This window comes from Cyprinodon variegatus, unplaced genomic scaffold (genome assembly GCF_000732505.1).
Source record: "Cyprinodon variegatus isolate N-32 unplaced genomic scaffold, C_variegatus-1.0 Scaffold25, whole genome shotgun sequence".
Taxonomy (NCBI): domain Eukaryota; kingdom Metazoa; phylum Chordata; class Actinopteri; order Cyprinodontiformes; family Cyprinodontidae; genus Cyprinodon; species Cyprinodon variegatus.
Genome location: NW_015150478.1, coordinates 1,524,403 through 1,541,170, shown reverse-complemented (window position 1 = coordinate 1,541,170; position 16,768 = coordinate 1,524,403). Strand labels below are relative to the sequence as shown.

The 16,768-nt window shown below is 38.9% G+C and overlaps 1 protein-coding gene across 5 annotated transcripts in view; it reads right to left on the bottom strand.

Annotated features, from left to right (window-relative positions):
• Window positions 1-16,768, bottom strand: part of runx2 (runt-related transcription factor 2) — a 56,065-nt gene that overhangs the window by 29,265 nt on the left and 10,032 nt on the right. For 3 of the 5 annotated variants that reach the window (XM_015394696.1, XM_015394688.1, XM_015394672.1), the window contains exons 3-4: window positions 3,601-3,866; window positions 1,826-1,982 (exon numbers count right to left, since the gene is read on the bottom strand). In XM_015394696.1, the coding sequence (XP_015250182.1) occupies window positions 1,826-1,982; window positions 3,601-3,866 (423 nt within the window). Of the gene's footprint in view, window positions 1-1,825; window positions 1,983-3,600; window positions 4,671-4,751; window positions 4,908-16,768 lie in introns of those variants that run through there. The other 2 variants (XM_015394679.1, XM_015394704.1) reach the window with 2 other exon arrangements.

Below are 16,768 nucleotides of genomic sequence, written 5' to 3'. Positions count from 1 at the left end.
CAACCATGTAGCTGGAATGCGGGCACTGCAAATACCCAAATAATTAAAATCAATGTGTATACTCAGATTAGCCAGTGTATGTGCAGTTACCAGAGGTCATATGGTACTCTGGAAAATTCTGCAAGAAGGAAAGTGCCTTAGCATTAAGCCAAACGGGAAACGTTAGGCACTAGAGTGGAAAAAGTTTGGTTGATTTTCAAAATAGAATTGACTGACCAATTTACGCTAGCTTGGCAAGTGCAGCAAAGCAGCAAAACAGAAACATGCGAAAATAGATGGGCTATTGGAGGATGAAAAATGATATTAATAATATAACTTATTGTCTTGCAAGCACAGTTTCTGCAGCTACAGTCTAAGCTGGGCCAAAGCAGTCAGTGTAAGTGGCTTTTTTACACAGACTGGGACTAATGTTCTTTTGACAGTAGTTCTTCCTCTATTCTGATGGAACTTGTGCTATTTTACTAAAAAATTTAATAACTTTATTCTATAGTTTGTAGACATTGATAAAAAGACATTTTAGATGTGGAGATGGACTTGCAGAGCTTAGACTTGACTAAATACGATAGCATGCCGCACTTCTAAGATTTTTTGGGGGTTTTAAAGAAAAGCATGTAGATATAAAATAACAATATGTGAAAAATAGAGAAGGAATACAGAGAAGGAATACAGAGAAGGAATACAGTACCTGCATTCCTGTTATTAGGATATTCATCTGCAACACTTTTAATCTAATACCAATGGTCAAAATTTTTTTCTTGTTGTTTTTTCCCTAAACTATTTTTACATTTTGTGATGTTTAAAATCAAATAAAATAGAAAAATTATATAAAAGATTATATCAGGAATAATTGATTCATCTCCCACGCGTCAATGCTATTATCACCCACATCAAGCCTAAAAACCATCATTGTCCATCCCGGTTGGCTCCGCCCACCACTCTGGGCATGACTTTTAGCTATCTAACATGCTATCAGTTCTCTCTGCTTGTACTTATCTGTCACTGGGGGGTATTCATTTCAGACACCTCGTAGTCTGATCTACCCTCCTGGCTCCTATGTCACTTCCTGTTAGTAGATTCTGTGTCACAGGAAAAGTGACACAAGGAAAGGTTTCCGTGGCAACCTGGACTGATGTGTTCAGCACACTCTCCTCCCTTTTTGACAGCTTGAGCATCTACAATCTACAACCTACAATCAGTTTATCTGCGGCAACAGTTATCTGGAGTCTTTGAAGGGGAAAAAAAACAAGGGTTCCAGAGAATAGGGAGAAAGTTGTGAGTGCCAAGTGTCATACAGTAAATAAAATGATTTACGCACAGGTTATGGGAGCAGTGAGTGATTTGAAGTATCGTTAAGTGATGCCAAACATTCCGGGAATGTTATTGGACTGAACAGGAGTTTGTTTCACTCCAGCAGCCTGAGGATGTGGGCAAAAAAAAAAAAAAAGATCAGCCGTTAGAGCTGCCGCACCACCCAGCATGTTAATGGGTCAGAACTGAGCTGAGGTTATGTAAGGTAAAAGAAAAATGAAAAAAATTGCTTCTTTATAAAAAAAATAAATAAATGAAATGAAAAATAGCTTAAATGTTTTGCATCTCAAAAAGCTGCTCTGCTTATTTTAAAAGCTAAACTATAAAGAAGTCTCATTTTAAGGGCTGAAAGTGGGGGGAGGAGTTAAGGAGATGGTCTGTAGGATTTAGCCCCTGGAGTTAGGGAGATCATTATGTGGTTGCCACTTTGGGAATGTGGCCACTAATCCACACCACTGAACCCTAATGGCTCCCTGCAAGCTGCAGGAGTGAGAGTGGAGAGAGCCTAAGGCCTCACCTCTGCCACTGCGGCCCACAAACCGAAGATCGTTGAAGCGTGCTACTTGATTCTTCATCACGCCCGAGGCGTTCCGGAGCTCGGCGGAGTAGTTCTCATCGTTGCCTGCCATCACAGTAACAACTGTCCCATCAGGTATATCCCCCAGGGCAACCACCTGTCGAGGAAACACAAGAAAGTGATAGCAAAACAGTTAAGATGTTAAAATCTAGAAGAATATTTCGGTTCAAACAGCTCGTCTCTTATTATTTCCCGTCATGCCATCCTCCTCCAAATTATGTTGATAAATGAGTTTAATTTATCCCTCTGAACCATTCTTGCAACAAGATAAACGTTATGATGTTAACCATCTTGAGCCTAGAGGCCTGGTGTTATCATTTAGCTTCTTGGATGCAGATAAAAGAAGACGAGCAAAGCCCCGCAATAATTACAGAGTCCCTCATAATAAGGACAGGGGAAATAACACTTATATTTCAAAAAGTGTCACTTTTAATTGCAAGCCAGAGTTTCAGCTACACATTTCCAATGAGGGGGCTTTGATCTACCCTTTGAATAATAAGTCACTAAATTAAAGGGACGCATTTTTTTTTTATCTGTAAACTATTGAGGGAGCAAATAAATGTTCCAAAATATTAAATACATCACTCATGAAGGCTTTTATATTTTTTTTTATTTTTTTTTTTAGTTTTATTGTGTAATTTAACTCAAACTCCCCAGTGATATGCTATAATAAAGACTGATACTTTAAATTGTTAAAATATGGAGGTAGTAAACACATATTACTTAAAAAAAGAACCATTACATTAGCAGTAGTTTATAATTCAAAACCTGGAATAGAAAGATTAGCATTAAGATTAAGAGACTTTTGAAGAGGTTTCTGTCTGTTCTGAAAACATGTGTTCATTTTATGTGATGCTAAAAAACCTGCAGGAAAAAAATGATTTTTTTTATAGCTGTATGAAGGATGTGTAACCCCCTCCCCACCCCCCACCTGTTGCTTTACAGGCCACTAAGCTGGACAGACTAACAACACAGTAGAAAGATTTTTTTTTTTAACCAATCTTGAAAGACTCAAAATAAAAGTATAAAAATCCTAAGGAGGGATAATTGTTGCTATTTCTGTTTTTAAAAATCCATTGAAAAAATTTGGATTCCATTGAACATGTTTTTCTCCTTTTTTTAAATATGTTTTATTCATTTGGTACTTTACTAGTTATTTTGTTACTGCATCATTTTGAAAATTAACAATGAGATTTAGCTGATTTATTGGAAAAAGTCTAACAGATGAATGAATACGTCATAATAATAACAAATGAAAAATAAAACTTAATTCTGGGGTGGAATTTAAAGAAACGATGGTGACTTCTGAGGATTTTTTTTATCCCACTTTTTTTTTTTTTTTTTTTTGCAATTCCAGATATAGAGATATATTTTAAAGTTTCATAATTATGGGTTATGATCAATAAGAAAAAGCTTTCAATAAGGCCTCGGGATAAACCTAAGTGAACTTCTTTCCACCGTATATTTATAGCATTGTATATTTATATACAGATTACATCAAATGCTGGCCTTTACAGGTCCGATGCATGTTTAATAATACAGAATGCAAATTTAAGTCCAGTTCAGGTCGCAACAGAATAATCATAATCTCACGTTTAAAACGCGCTTTAATCCTTATTATTAAAAATAACAGTCAAAGTAAATTAGTTAGATAATATAAGGCAGCTACTGGGATTCCTTACAATTCAGTAACACATTTCTCTGTCTGAGCTCACCTTGAAGGCGACAGGCAGCGTCTTGTTGCAGCGCCAGTGGGAGGGCAGGACCGAGCAGAGGAAGTTGGGGCTGTCGGTGCGCACCAGTTCGGCCGGGTGGTCGGCGATGATTTCCGCCATGCTTCGGTTCTCATGCGGGGGACGTAGCCTCGGCACGGTGGCCGCCGCGTCCGGCTGGCCGGCCGGGGAGCTGACGTCGTTCATCTTCCCTGGGACCGGCTGGAGGCTGCTGGACGGCGGACTGAACCTCCGGCTGGCGCTGGGATCTACGGGAATTCGCATCACAACACCGTGGATTTAGAGAAAAGCGCACAGAGGGGCTGCCGGGCTCTTTTCTTGCTCTCTTTCTCTCACACACGCTCAGAGAGACGCTCTCTACCTCGGTGGAGCGCACAACGTTTTTTCTAAAACTCTCGACAGCAAAGAAAAAAAAAATCTTTAAAACATGTATTTCCTTCAACAAGAGCTTTTTCCAGGGAGGACTCCAAGTGCCACAACGTAAGAGCGCACCGACATGTGCGACTGCAATAACACCAAATAAATCTCCGAACGCGCACTAGGCTATTCAGCCAAACCAGACGGTCTAAGCGCTTTTTGTCTGCCTTCCTTTGGTTAAAAGTCAAAGCGCTCCTCCAGGTGCGTCATTGAAGTCTTTGTGCCAAACTGAAAAGCGCTCTGAGAACCCGCAGGCTATGTACACATAAAAAAAAGTTTCAAAGTGAAAAGATTACGCCTCAACAATACTTAACAAGCCTATTTATAATCCCGCGACGCCTGCAAATTCAACAAATCTTTCTGGAAGTCTTCCGGCCGAGAAGCGGGTTTTGTATATAGGGTTAAAAAGCCCGAGGAAAGGAAAAAGAGAGAGGGGGGAAAGAGGAATGATCGCCGGTGAGATGAAGGAGGAGGGGAAAACGAATCCCGTTTTGTGGCCGTGAATGTGGTTAGTGTTTGGAGGCCGGGGTTCCCCGTGCGCAGGCGTTTTGTGGTTTATATAGCCCGAGCGCCTCAGTAATTATTGCGCTGATGCGACTCCAACACGTGGTGTCTGGAGATCGGCGATCTATCACGCCTCTCTATACGCTCTGCCCTGGACAGCTGTTTGTTCACCTATACCTTTCCTTAAAATGTTAGACACCTACTGTACGTACCGACATGTTACCGCTCCTCTGGACGGTCAGTGCGCTTTTAACGTCAGAGGTGGTCATTTCCAGTAGTGTTAACGCGATACCGTGCGCGCTGATAATGTGCGCCTTAAAGGAGCGCTTCTGAGCGAGCTCCATCAGGCTGGAGCCGCTGAGTCACCGGAGAGCGGTGAGTAAGGTGGATGCGCAGGAGTAAGGTTTCACTTTGGAGAGAACTGCTGCGCAGGTGGAGCTGCAGGTATTCTGCTTGGAATCATCCCCATCCACCTGGCAACCGCCTTTACAAAGGTCGCTCATAACAAAATACAACTTGCTCACCCAGTTTTTTTTATTTATTTTTTTTGGGCACAAGATGTGTTAAATAAATTACATACGCGTTTCATTAGGAGAAAACGAAACCACATGCATGCAGTACTGAAAGATGAAACCATGTTTTTTTTTATTTTTTTTTTATTTTGCGAAGCCCAAATTAGGCACGAGAATATTTTAGACGTACTTAATTTCTTTTAACAACAAAATATAAGAAGAAATTCTGACTCCGATTATTTGTCTTTCCATTTTACTGATGCGGTAAAAAAAAGAAACATGATTTAAAATTCCGAAACACATACAGCTATGCATACATTTGGGTAAAAATAAAGATAAATTCAACTATAATTCCTAAAAAAAAAAAAAAAAGAATTGTGGCTAATAACCCCGTAACAACGATAACAGAGCAAATCACAAAGGGGCCATTTTCTGTTGGAATATTTATGGGACATCTATAAATAAAGGCATGCGCATTTTATATATTACTGTTGTTACTTCTCTTGTTAAATACAGGCCGATATGCTGCTATGACAGCAGCTCTCTATAAAGATGGTGGATTTTAAATCGTAATTTTCCTGCTATTGAAAACATTAATAAATAAATTCGAAAACAAAAATAAATTAATTAAATCCCTTGGAAAATTCTTCTTCAAAAGCAATTAAATGACTGAAAATCTAAGTAAGAAAAAACACTTCTAAAACAAAAAATATTAATTATATCAAATCAGTTTTAATATGAAAAAAATAAGATAAAGACATTAATGTTTATAAAAAACAAACAAACAAAAAAGGCATGTTTTTTCACACATTATTATTATTGATCAACAGGCGTCAGGAAAAGAAAAATAATAGAGAAAACTTTCAAGCAGCTAAAAATAATATATAAAAAAATTAAAATCTTAAAGAAAGCTGTAAAAAATCTGTCAAATACATAAATCTTACCATCAAAACATCAAGACTAAGGTACATAAACTGCATAAAAAAGACAACAAATACATTATATATATATTTGTTACATTTTAGATGGGTATGTTGCTCTTCTCATCGCTGCTGTTGATACCACCCTGGTAAATAAGTAATTACAGCTATGATCACTTTTTAAATAAAATAGGAAGGACGTCATATAAACACAATATTACAGAAAAAAAAAAAATTATTTCAAGAAAGGGTGCTATCCCTCTCGCCTCTACTGTAGAGGGCATCCTCTACCCTCCGTGAGGCTCTGCATGGCAGCCAGCTCCCATCACCCACCCCACCCTAATTACCCATCAGTCACCCACTGAAACTTTTCTCAGTGCCACATCACACAAGGGCATGTGTATTACCATTCTGTGTTCTTTTTTTCCGCTGCTCCCAAACAGGATTTTATTGCTCAGAGTCATTGAGACAAAGGCCTTTGATACTGCGGCCCTATTTCAAAAATAAATTAGACTACTTGGAGGCACAGATGTTAGTTTATTTGGATCCTGTTAGGGGGTTTTGCTGTTTGTTTTTGTGCAGTAACTTTAATTTAGCTGTAATATTTAGATAAAACAGTGGTTCAATACTTAAAGAAGCTTTATATATATATATATATATATATATATATTGAGAACCATCATATACATCTGGCACCTCTTCATGTAGAGGATGAGGTGGAGGGGTGGAGGAGGTAAAAAGGAGTGATTGAGTTACACTTCCCCTTGCTGTACCCCAAACACCAGAAATATGGTTCACATTGTAAAACATTCTCAAAGATCAACTAACAATTCATGGATGAATAAATGTGAATAGTGGTAATTAAATCTGTAATAGTCATAAACATGGCCTTGCAGGAACCATGGAGGCAGTTATTCCAGCAGAGTTCAGTTTCAGCTAGGATCATTTTGCAGAATACACGTGGAGCAATGTGGACAGCCTCCAAGCTCAAATGTAATTTGGGGCGAGTTACGGATGACATGGAAATCTCCGAGATGAAATATTAACAACAATTGAGTCTATTTCATGCCCTCAACTCAATCTGATTTATTCGTTTTAATTTTGTTTTCAATTTTGAGTGGAATTCAACCGTAGATCTGTTGATTTTCAGTGTTTTTTCTGTACAATTCCCACAAATAGGTTCTTTAAATGTACTCTTTTGTTTACACAAAATAATCAGATCTGAATTAATATTTGGTACTCAGATTTGACTATTTATTCAGTGTCTGCACAGTTTCTCAGCCAAAGCCCCTCAACCCCTCCCTCCAGCTAACCCAGTCGTGACTTTAGCCCTGAGAAGATCAGCTCATCAAAGAGTCTTTGTCCCATATGACTCCGCTTTGCTTCTCTGCTGCACATCCAGCATCTGTCTTCCAGCTCCCAGTAGTACAGGATATTCTGCACGTTCGCGCAGCAAGGCTCTGCTTTCTGGCATTCAGAGGTATTGGGCCGAACTCATAAGCTCAAAATTCACTGTTTGATGTGCAGGAGAGACAGCAGAGAAGCCCTTTTTATGAGCCAAAATATGCTGTTGAATAAAATTACTACTTTTCTGCCTTGCTTTGGCAGATTTATTCCAACCGAAGGATTTAAAGGAAATCCTGAACTGTTGGGCCTTTTTTCTACAAGTTACCTGACTGATCTTCCTCAGCATGAACAGCCCTAACAGGATGCAGTACGAATTGAGCATAAAGCTGCTCAGCCATGCAGTAGGTCTGCAGCCCGCCTGGTGCGCAGCTGGATCTTCTCCCTCTGCTTTTGTGTTTTTCATCTACTGTGTTACACTGGCTTGGATTCATCAAACAGTAGGAGAAGTCGCTAACAGTAGAGAACCACAGTATAGAGCACAGAGCAGGATGTGCACGTTTTGATTTATGGCAATATTGTATTTCTGCCTCTCAGTTTCAATTACTTGCTTTTTAATAAAGTTCCAAGTCAGCTGACACTTAGTGACTAATTTTCCTGTCGAGATATCAAACATGGAAGAAAAGTTTCTGTTCTCTGTCCCACTCGCAGTGACACAGCGCCTGCAAACTGCTAATATCTGCAACCGCTGTCTATAATGTTGACAGCAAACTAACGAAGCAAGATTCCTCTCTGCCTGTTATTCAGCACTCTGATGTTTTAAGGGAACCATGTAACATCGCAATGAACAAACCCCTCGGTAGGAACAGATGCACATGACTTACTTTTACTTTTCTGTAAGTTGTTAGACTGTTGAGATATGATATAATTTTGCAAAGGAGTACATAAAATTATGCGCAGCGAAGGTTTCATCCATAAAATAGACTGGAAAAACAAAAATAAACAGAATAATTAAAATCACAAAACAACCATCAGAAGAACCATTTTTTCACATTGGAAGAATATTTAAATCCTTTACTGATCCTATGTTATCATTACTACTCCATAGTTTAAAAGTCAGAATTAAAATCTGCTTTTTTTCTATGTCAGCTGTTGAAAAAAAATTTTTGTGAGCTCCAGCACCAATACCAAGTTTTCCATCTAGTTAAACTGCTCTATAGAGAAATGTAGTTATAAGCGACTGTTAAAAAAACCAAACAAACAAAAAAAAAACATGTGTTTGAACTTGTGATGACTCAGTTCTCTTGAAAATATTTACAGAAACAGCATCTTGAATATTTCCTACTGGGTCTGAAGGGAAAGAATGGAGAGATATACACTGGTATAAGTTTGTATTGTTGGCAGTAGTTGCCTGGTCACTAAACTATTAGCAATCCTGGATAGATGTCAAAACGTTTGCAGAAAATCTGAGCGAAAGTCCAGTTGGTTCCAATTTAAGCCTGCATGACAACTGTGGTTGCCATGACCTGAATGACTGAGAATTTGCACAGGCACACAGAATAAATAACTGTATAATCTGCATATAAGTAAACCTGGATCTAGATTAATCGAAATATTCTTTATAAAGCTAGAAAGAGAAACATGTGTTCACCTCTAATGCTGTAATGCTCTAGGTGAGACACACAATGGGTTCTCTCAGGCTGGAAGATTAAAAATGAATTCAATACATGGTCACCAAATGCTACAATAAGCACAGCACATCGTGGTTTGTTATGCAAAGCCATAATTATGCTATTCGTAAAAGATGTAATGGCGCTCATTGGGCTCCGGCCTTGTCTAAAGCCCTTATATTCATGCAGTGTAGCAAGGTTTATGTTATGAACCCAACTCTTACTTGCACGCTCTTCCTAAATCAGCATACAGTCTACTTTCATCATTCAAAAGAAAAAGCGTATTCACTAAAAACTTTGGATTAAGGATCCATTTCACAGTGCTGCATTTTTCAAGACGTTAAATTATAGGTTTCTAGTGACGAGGACCAGGCTTTTTTAGCTCTAACGGGATGTTTCCACGTTAGGCAGACTACCAGCCCAGTGGCCTGCCAGCAAGCCAATCAAGTGAGCCCACCGGGCTCGACATCAAAACCAGCCAAAGACCTAGTTTGCCAGCCAATCAACCCAAAGAACACGTGCCACCTTGACTCTCAAATAGTGGATCAATTTTTGAACTGGGCAGAGGATGGAGATGAACCTCCGCTTTATTCTTCCTGACCTCATCGACGCGAGTCACATCTACGCAATGATCCGAGATCAGAACTAAGCCTTTAATGACTGTTTTTTACCAAGCCTGTGACATCACCATGAGCCGCTGGGATAAAGACGGCACGTTCTGCGGCATGCCTGTTACTGTGATTGTGTGTCTGGGCATTTTTAATGTGTAACTACATCCAGTATTAGTTGTACGGTACTTGAGGAAGGCTGTGCCTGCCCAGTTTGTCTGATGTTTTACACAGAAAAGGCAGAGAGGAGCTTTAAACGAGTTGGAGACAAGGAGGGGGCGGCTGCTCACTGCTTGTGGCAGAAGGGTGGGTGGGAGTCTGGAGGAGGGGGTATAAAGACAATTTCCTCTCTGCTCTTATTGCTCTGACTGTCTGCCGCCTACTGCCTTCATGGAGGTCCCTAATTGAGATCACTTGTACTTAAAAATAGGAACAAAAAAGGAACTTCTGTGGGCTGGAAGATGGAGAGGAGAAAATAAGGCAGTAATATGTGATGAAGGCTGCCATTAAAGAGCCCCAATGATAGATCTGAGCGACTGGAGAGCAGAGCTGAGAACTCTCTCTGAGACTGCCAGCAAACCTTTGGTTGTTGACGTGTCTTACACCACCTGCTGTCACTGTGCTCAAACCGTACATGTGCAGGGGTTTGCATATCGCCTCTCTTTCGATGTGTGTCTGAGTTGCTCTTTCACGGGGTAGGGTGACAGTGCCTGGGGCCGGGGCCAGCAACATGCCAAACAGAGGGAGTTCAGTTCTTTTACTACTTTCACATTTAAATTGTAGATTTCTTTCACAGTGCTGCAACCAAACAGTTTTTAATCTGCCAACTATACTTGACCATTTGTCCTTTTGCAACTTTCGTGTCATTAACTATGCTCAACTTTTTTCCTTGCTGTTGCTTTTCCTTTGGACCCCAGTCTCAGTAAACTCTAAAGGTTTTTCCATCGAAACATGCGTCAATCATCCACGGATATACTATTAATCATAAGTAGACTGCTTGGAGACTGTTTGGATTTGCTCGTACAAAACGGAGCATATCCTTGATAGGTACTGGATCCTGGGAACAGGAACCCCTGTTAAGAGCGTTTTTGTTGGACCAAGACCTTCTGTAGGTCCTAAAGACAATACAGACAGTCGGGCTAGGTCAACATTCCACTTTACACATTTCCCTTCCTCTGTGTATTTCATTGGTCTACTTCCTCTCTGCAAACTAGCTGGCTTGTGCCAAAATATTTATAGAACATCTGCAAGACACGATGTTCTCATGTATCCAAGCGCTTAGCCCCTGCGTACATTATGCAAGGTAAAACTAACACCACTCACACAGAGGAGTATTTCTTTCTGCCATCCCTGTCCAAGGAGTTTGACTGATGATGATTTATGTGAGTTATGGACACACAGGAAAGGCAGGTAGAGTGGCTGCATGGTGGAAAGACAGACAAGCAGTAGTATGGACTGATACCCACAGGGGACCTATTGGCTATCACTTGACCATTACGAATGCCAGAGTATGGAGTTGGATGGAAAAGCAGAGGTAGGACTGGGGGAGGAAAAGGAAGATGACTGGGAAAGACCAGATATATACATGAAGGTAGGTGAGAGAAATGTTGAAAAGCATTGAACCCAAACCAGTGTAAGGAAGGATGTCTTCATGGATGCTCAATTGCACACAGACATAAACATTTGAACCATTCCATGCCTGCAAATGTCCCATGCACAGTTTTAGTTTTGGAAAAGTTTGAATCAAATTTACCGTACCTTTTTTTTTTTGGTCAGAGCTTGCATATCTTGAATAAAGGTTTATTGTAAGGTAATCCTTAGGGTAAAATAAAAGAAAAAATAGATATACTGACACCTTCGTGGAAAAACCCTAAATTAGAGGTATATTTTATCCATGTCGCATAATCTTACACTGAAAAACAAACACCAGTGGCCAAAAACAACAACAACATCTACAAAACATGTTAAGAAATATACAAAAGACTTAGCTATCTCTTGTTTTTCTGACCCTTTCTCTCTCGGTATAATCTCTCCAGACTGTCAACTTCTCCTTGTTGATGGATATTGTGCATAAATTCAATACCACAGCAAAAGGGAGCCTTTTGTTCCAAAACGTTTTTTCATTCAATGTGGATTCCTTTTAACACACAATCTAAATGTTCTCTCTTCTATTCTATTCTATTCTATTCTATTCTATTCTATTCTATTCTATTCTATTCTATTCTATTCTATTCTATAAGACTATGGTCAATGCAATGATTCTTTTTTTTTGGCCTTAATTTATAGTCTAACCTGTTATTATGTCAAACAAATATTTCGTATTCTGAGACAACAGCTAAAACGAAACAAACAAAAAACAAAGGAAGAAAAAAGTTTACTTCCTTTTCTCTTTATCCTGATCAGTTTCTGAAAACTGTTCAGTTTTGAAGCCAATCCTAAACAATGAACTTGAGGCACGCAGCCTGTAGCCACACATGCTAATTTGAATTCCTCACCATTTACATGTCAAAAAAGGCACCAGGACTCAGATTTTGCAGTCTTGTATCTGAGAGCTCTGTTTGCTGAAAGGGTTAATTTCCAAGTGTCCCGGCTGACACAGCTTTCTTAGAGATTGGCATTTGACTTAAACCTTAGCCTGTAATTATCCTGAGCCCATTAGACGACTGGTCAGAAATGACTCACAGCAAGGTGGGTGTGTGGAGAAAAATGACAAGAGGATGGAGCTCACTTTCATAGCCTGCAGCCTGAGATGTCCTTGGAAAAAATCAGCAAGACATATTTGGGAAAAATCAAAGATTTAATTAAGGAAAGATTGTCAAAGTTTGGCGAAATTTTCCAAGAGATAAATGATTGTTGTCTGATTTTGTGACCTATGATCCAAGATTTTCCACATATATTCTGGCTATTCCAGAGGTTGTTACTGTTTTTATGTCATGTGTGTTTTACTCCTAGCCAAAATTCGGATGACGCCAACTTTATGGTCTGAACTGAGTCTTGAGCAGAGTCTCATCAACTGCTGGGTCCCATGAGGAACATCAGTTATGTTTTGAAACACTGTCCCTCAAACCCAATCTATTCTGTGGTGTTGCATTATGGCAAAGCTGAGAATTTGAACGTCACATGCATTAAATATCCCTCTCTGGCAACGGAGATGTTGGGATGTGGTCTCGAGCTGACAATTAAATTGTCCGCTCGGAATACACTCTGGAAGCAGAAGATTTATGAGCAATCATTTTGCGAGAGCTGATCACCCTAAATATTTTAAGTGGATTTTATGGCACCGTAGATCACTCTGCTGTGTCTATGCATCCTCAGGGGACTCAAAACTGTCCCCAGTAGTTGCAGAACTCATTTCTGTACAATTAGAGAAGCTTTAAGCAATCCAACCTGCACTGAGTCATGGTTTAAGAGAATTTATCACTCTTTATGCATCATTCTGGAAAAAAGAGTCAACTGACTAACATCTTGCAAACCACAAGACCTTATCATACAGCTCCCTAAACCAGGTTCAGGCCACAACAACCAACTTCTGCTGCTAAAGTGAGCAGATACACACGGTTAAGCGCTGTAAACATTAAACCTGTGTTTGTATTTTGAATGATTCTTTTCAACAGTAATAGGCTCACAGCGTGAGCCTGATGATTGGGTAATATTTATTACGGGCCCTTAGGGTGTGCTTCGCTCTCAGCCTAGCTAATGTCTATAAAACCTTCAACCGTTTGCCTCAACTATTGTACATACGAGCTCCAACAAGCTGATGGCATATGTGCTTTTAATGCAGGCCTCTATGGTGCCTTCTTGTGTACAGGTCAGGCAGGCATATGCATGAGGGAGTGTATGTTACGCACATGTGTGCTGCAGTAAAGGGACGGGCTCTGAAACTCCGGTTAACTAGGCTATAATTTGGAGGCCCAGTGAAGACTCCCAGCAGCATTGCTTTGTTTGTTTACCAGAGAGATCAACTCTACTGCTCCTGCTGCTTTAAAGCAGGGATGGTGCATATAGATCAATCAGGTTGTGTGCAGATTAAGTGCTAAATAGATAGAAAGATTTAATATAAATCAACACAATTTAAATACAATTTCTTGAATGAATTGTTTATATTTTATTAACCCGTTCTCCTATCGAGGTAGGTAAGGGAGTAAACGTGAAGACATACACCGATATGCATTTATTGACATTTATGCCATATAAAATACATCCATCCACGTTTTGAAGTATCTCTACAAATGAGGCTTCTTTTTAGTTACATAAAGACATTTTTAAAGAATTTAAATTCTTATAAAATCATCCAAAGGAAAATATTCATAGTTTCATTACTACCGTTCAATTCACAGTGTTCAATATTACCTAAACTGTTACTATGAGGGCCCCAGGCCAGCAGGGGGCCCCGTGCAGGGATTCAAAATCTGTATTTAAGAAATACAGATTTTCATGTTGATTTTATTAATAAATAAGCCCATTTTATATTCACACTGATTCTGTAAGAATACCAAAATTATAGAGAAGACAATATTTGAAATTATTCAAAATTTCATTTACTTTGAATTTAAGGGGTAGAAAATGTTTCAGTATTCAGAATGGAAAGTTTCCTTGTTTATTGCTCATCAATTTTGCTTAATTGTGGTAGTCATCACTAAATCATAATTTTCCATACATGCTGGGAAGTACAATCAATTAACCACCTCTAATTTCCAACAGCCGAGTATTTAAAAGATCTTGAGGTTTAACTGTCAAAAATTATGGGAATTTATTAATCAAAACAATTTTTTTTATCTTTTTTTTTATAAAGGTATGGAATCATATTTAAGCTAAGCTCTGGTAATTTGGTGGAACCAAACAGTTTTCTGCTCAGGGCCCTGGAATGATATGAGGCTGACCCTGGCTCCAATGATCCATTAATTATGTTTTCACCCTGAAATGTCCGCCTTTGCATGAATGAGAAAAATAAATAAATGATGCAAACTTCCCTGAAAGAAACACCCTAGCATTACAAAAAAAAAATGTTTGTCAGCAAAAACTGACTCCTATTTTTGTTTGTGTTGAGTCTTATTCTCCAGAGACCAAACCGCTCGCTTTCTGTCCCTGTTGGGCTTTTTTTTTTTTCCACCCCCGCCTTAATCCTCCTCCCAAGCAGGAATAAAAAGAAAACAATGCAATTCAATAGACCGGAGCTCGCAGCCTTTCATTTAGCTGTGACTTTGAATCATCATTGCACTGTGTGAGCTGTTTTTCTTCACACAAACATACGCAGAAGTGTTGCAGCATCCTTCATAGGAAAGGAAGAAAGGCAGAAGGAGAAGAGAAGTTTTCAATATAGCTCTCTAATGAAATATTCCTGCTCCTCTGGGATGCTTCTTCGCTCATTCAGCATCGGGGGAAGTAAAGTGGAAAAGGCCTGTTATTGGTCTCTGTCCAACAAGGGGAATGAGAGATAAAGAGCAAGAGAGACCTACTTCCTTTGAGGAAAGACACAAAATAAAATGAACCGAGTAACAGTTCAAGGAAAACTTTTAACTGCCAAACAGGAAAAAAAAAAAAAACTATAGACGACTGTACGAGAGCAGCTGTCTGGGTGAGTGACAGGATTCAGCTCCAGACTGAAAGCCTACCCCAGCAAAGATCAGACAGTACGCACGTATATAGACTTTGATCATCCAGAGCCGTCTGTCGGAGCAGTGTGATTTGATCGAGAGAGTGTGTAAAATGGAACAGCTCATGGATCAACAGAAAAATAGCAGAAAAAAAGACGCCCGCCCCAGTCTGAGGGGAAGTACTTTCAAACAAGCTGAAATGTAACACTGTATTTTTTATTTTATTTTTTTTTTTAGATTGGCAACATTGCTCTCCTAGCAGAAATAGTTTAAAACCCTTTTTTCTCACTGCAGAACAAAAAAAGTTCCCCAGATATGGCCTGTATTTTCAAAACAGTTTATTCTGCCATTACTGTAAAATGTGCCTCATTTACATTAAATGCAAGGCAGCAAAGGGCAGAATAAAAACAAAGAACCCACAGAGTGTTTATATATCGCCTGAAAATTGTAATTTGGGCTTTACTGCTAAAACAACTTTTTACTTTATTATACTTTACATTATTGCTATCATGTTTGCCTCTCACTGTTGTAAATGAACTGTTTTAGCTCCTGAATGTAAAACAAACTCAGAAATATTCAATGTTACTCTGATTTGGTAAGCACATTTTGGGTGAAGCTCAAGCTGCCTATTGTTTAATTGGCCTTTCCGGCTATTTTGGCTCATTTCAATATTTTACTAATGCAGTCTGGCTTTTGTCATAGTTTTTCTTTTATCAGGTATGTATATGAAAACACTGCTGATCCAATTCACCACGTCGCCACCTTTCACTTCACTTTTGTTCACTTCAGTCAAGTTTTTATCATTCAACAGGACAGTATGGCTGTACTCTGCAACAGGTGTACTAATCTACTTTTCTTTGTTGTCTTTGAAATAGCTCCTAAATAGATAAATGTAAATGCATTTCTATGGTCCAAGAACAAAATCAGGACTTCCCAGCTGCTCAACCATTGTGTTACAAATAGTGCAGCTGTTCAGGATACCAATCAATAGGGAAATGTTATACACTCCAGGGGTCTTGATATGTATTGTTTATGCTTATCATCAATCTTGAGTTTTTCGAAACCTCAATAAACTTATTTCCTCATCAACAGGGGGCCTGTGTGTAGAAATCATATTTAGAAGTTAAGATCGTTATTGCACCACTGGCACTTTCCTCAAGGAACAAGTTGAACATAATCTCCAATTTTAATGAGAGCGCCATGCTGTCAGAGCGCATCCTGTGTAGCTCATTTGTTTAAAACCCCTGATAATCTCTGTTTCCTTCTGTCTGTAAAGTGTAAATCTGTTAAAATAGTATTATAGGTATAAATCTTGCTTTAGTTCTTTTTGCCAAAAAAGGAAAAATACTAAACTATAAATACTCAATTATTGATACAAATTGATACAGTTGTTTTAAAAAAATAGATAACTTAAGTCAGTCTTAATTGGAAAATGTATTAAGGTCCAAATCACAACTATGAATTAATATGACATTGACTTATTTCTAAATGAGGTTCAGGCATAGCTTCAGTTGTGAAATTAAGTCATTGGTCTCTGGTGTAAATCCACAACTCACCAGAATTGGAGTCAGAAGGAGAGCC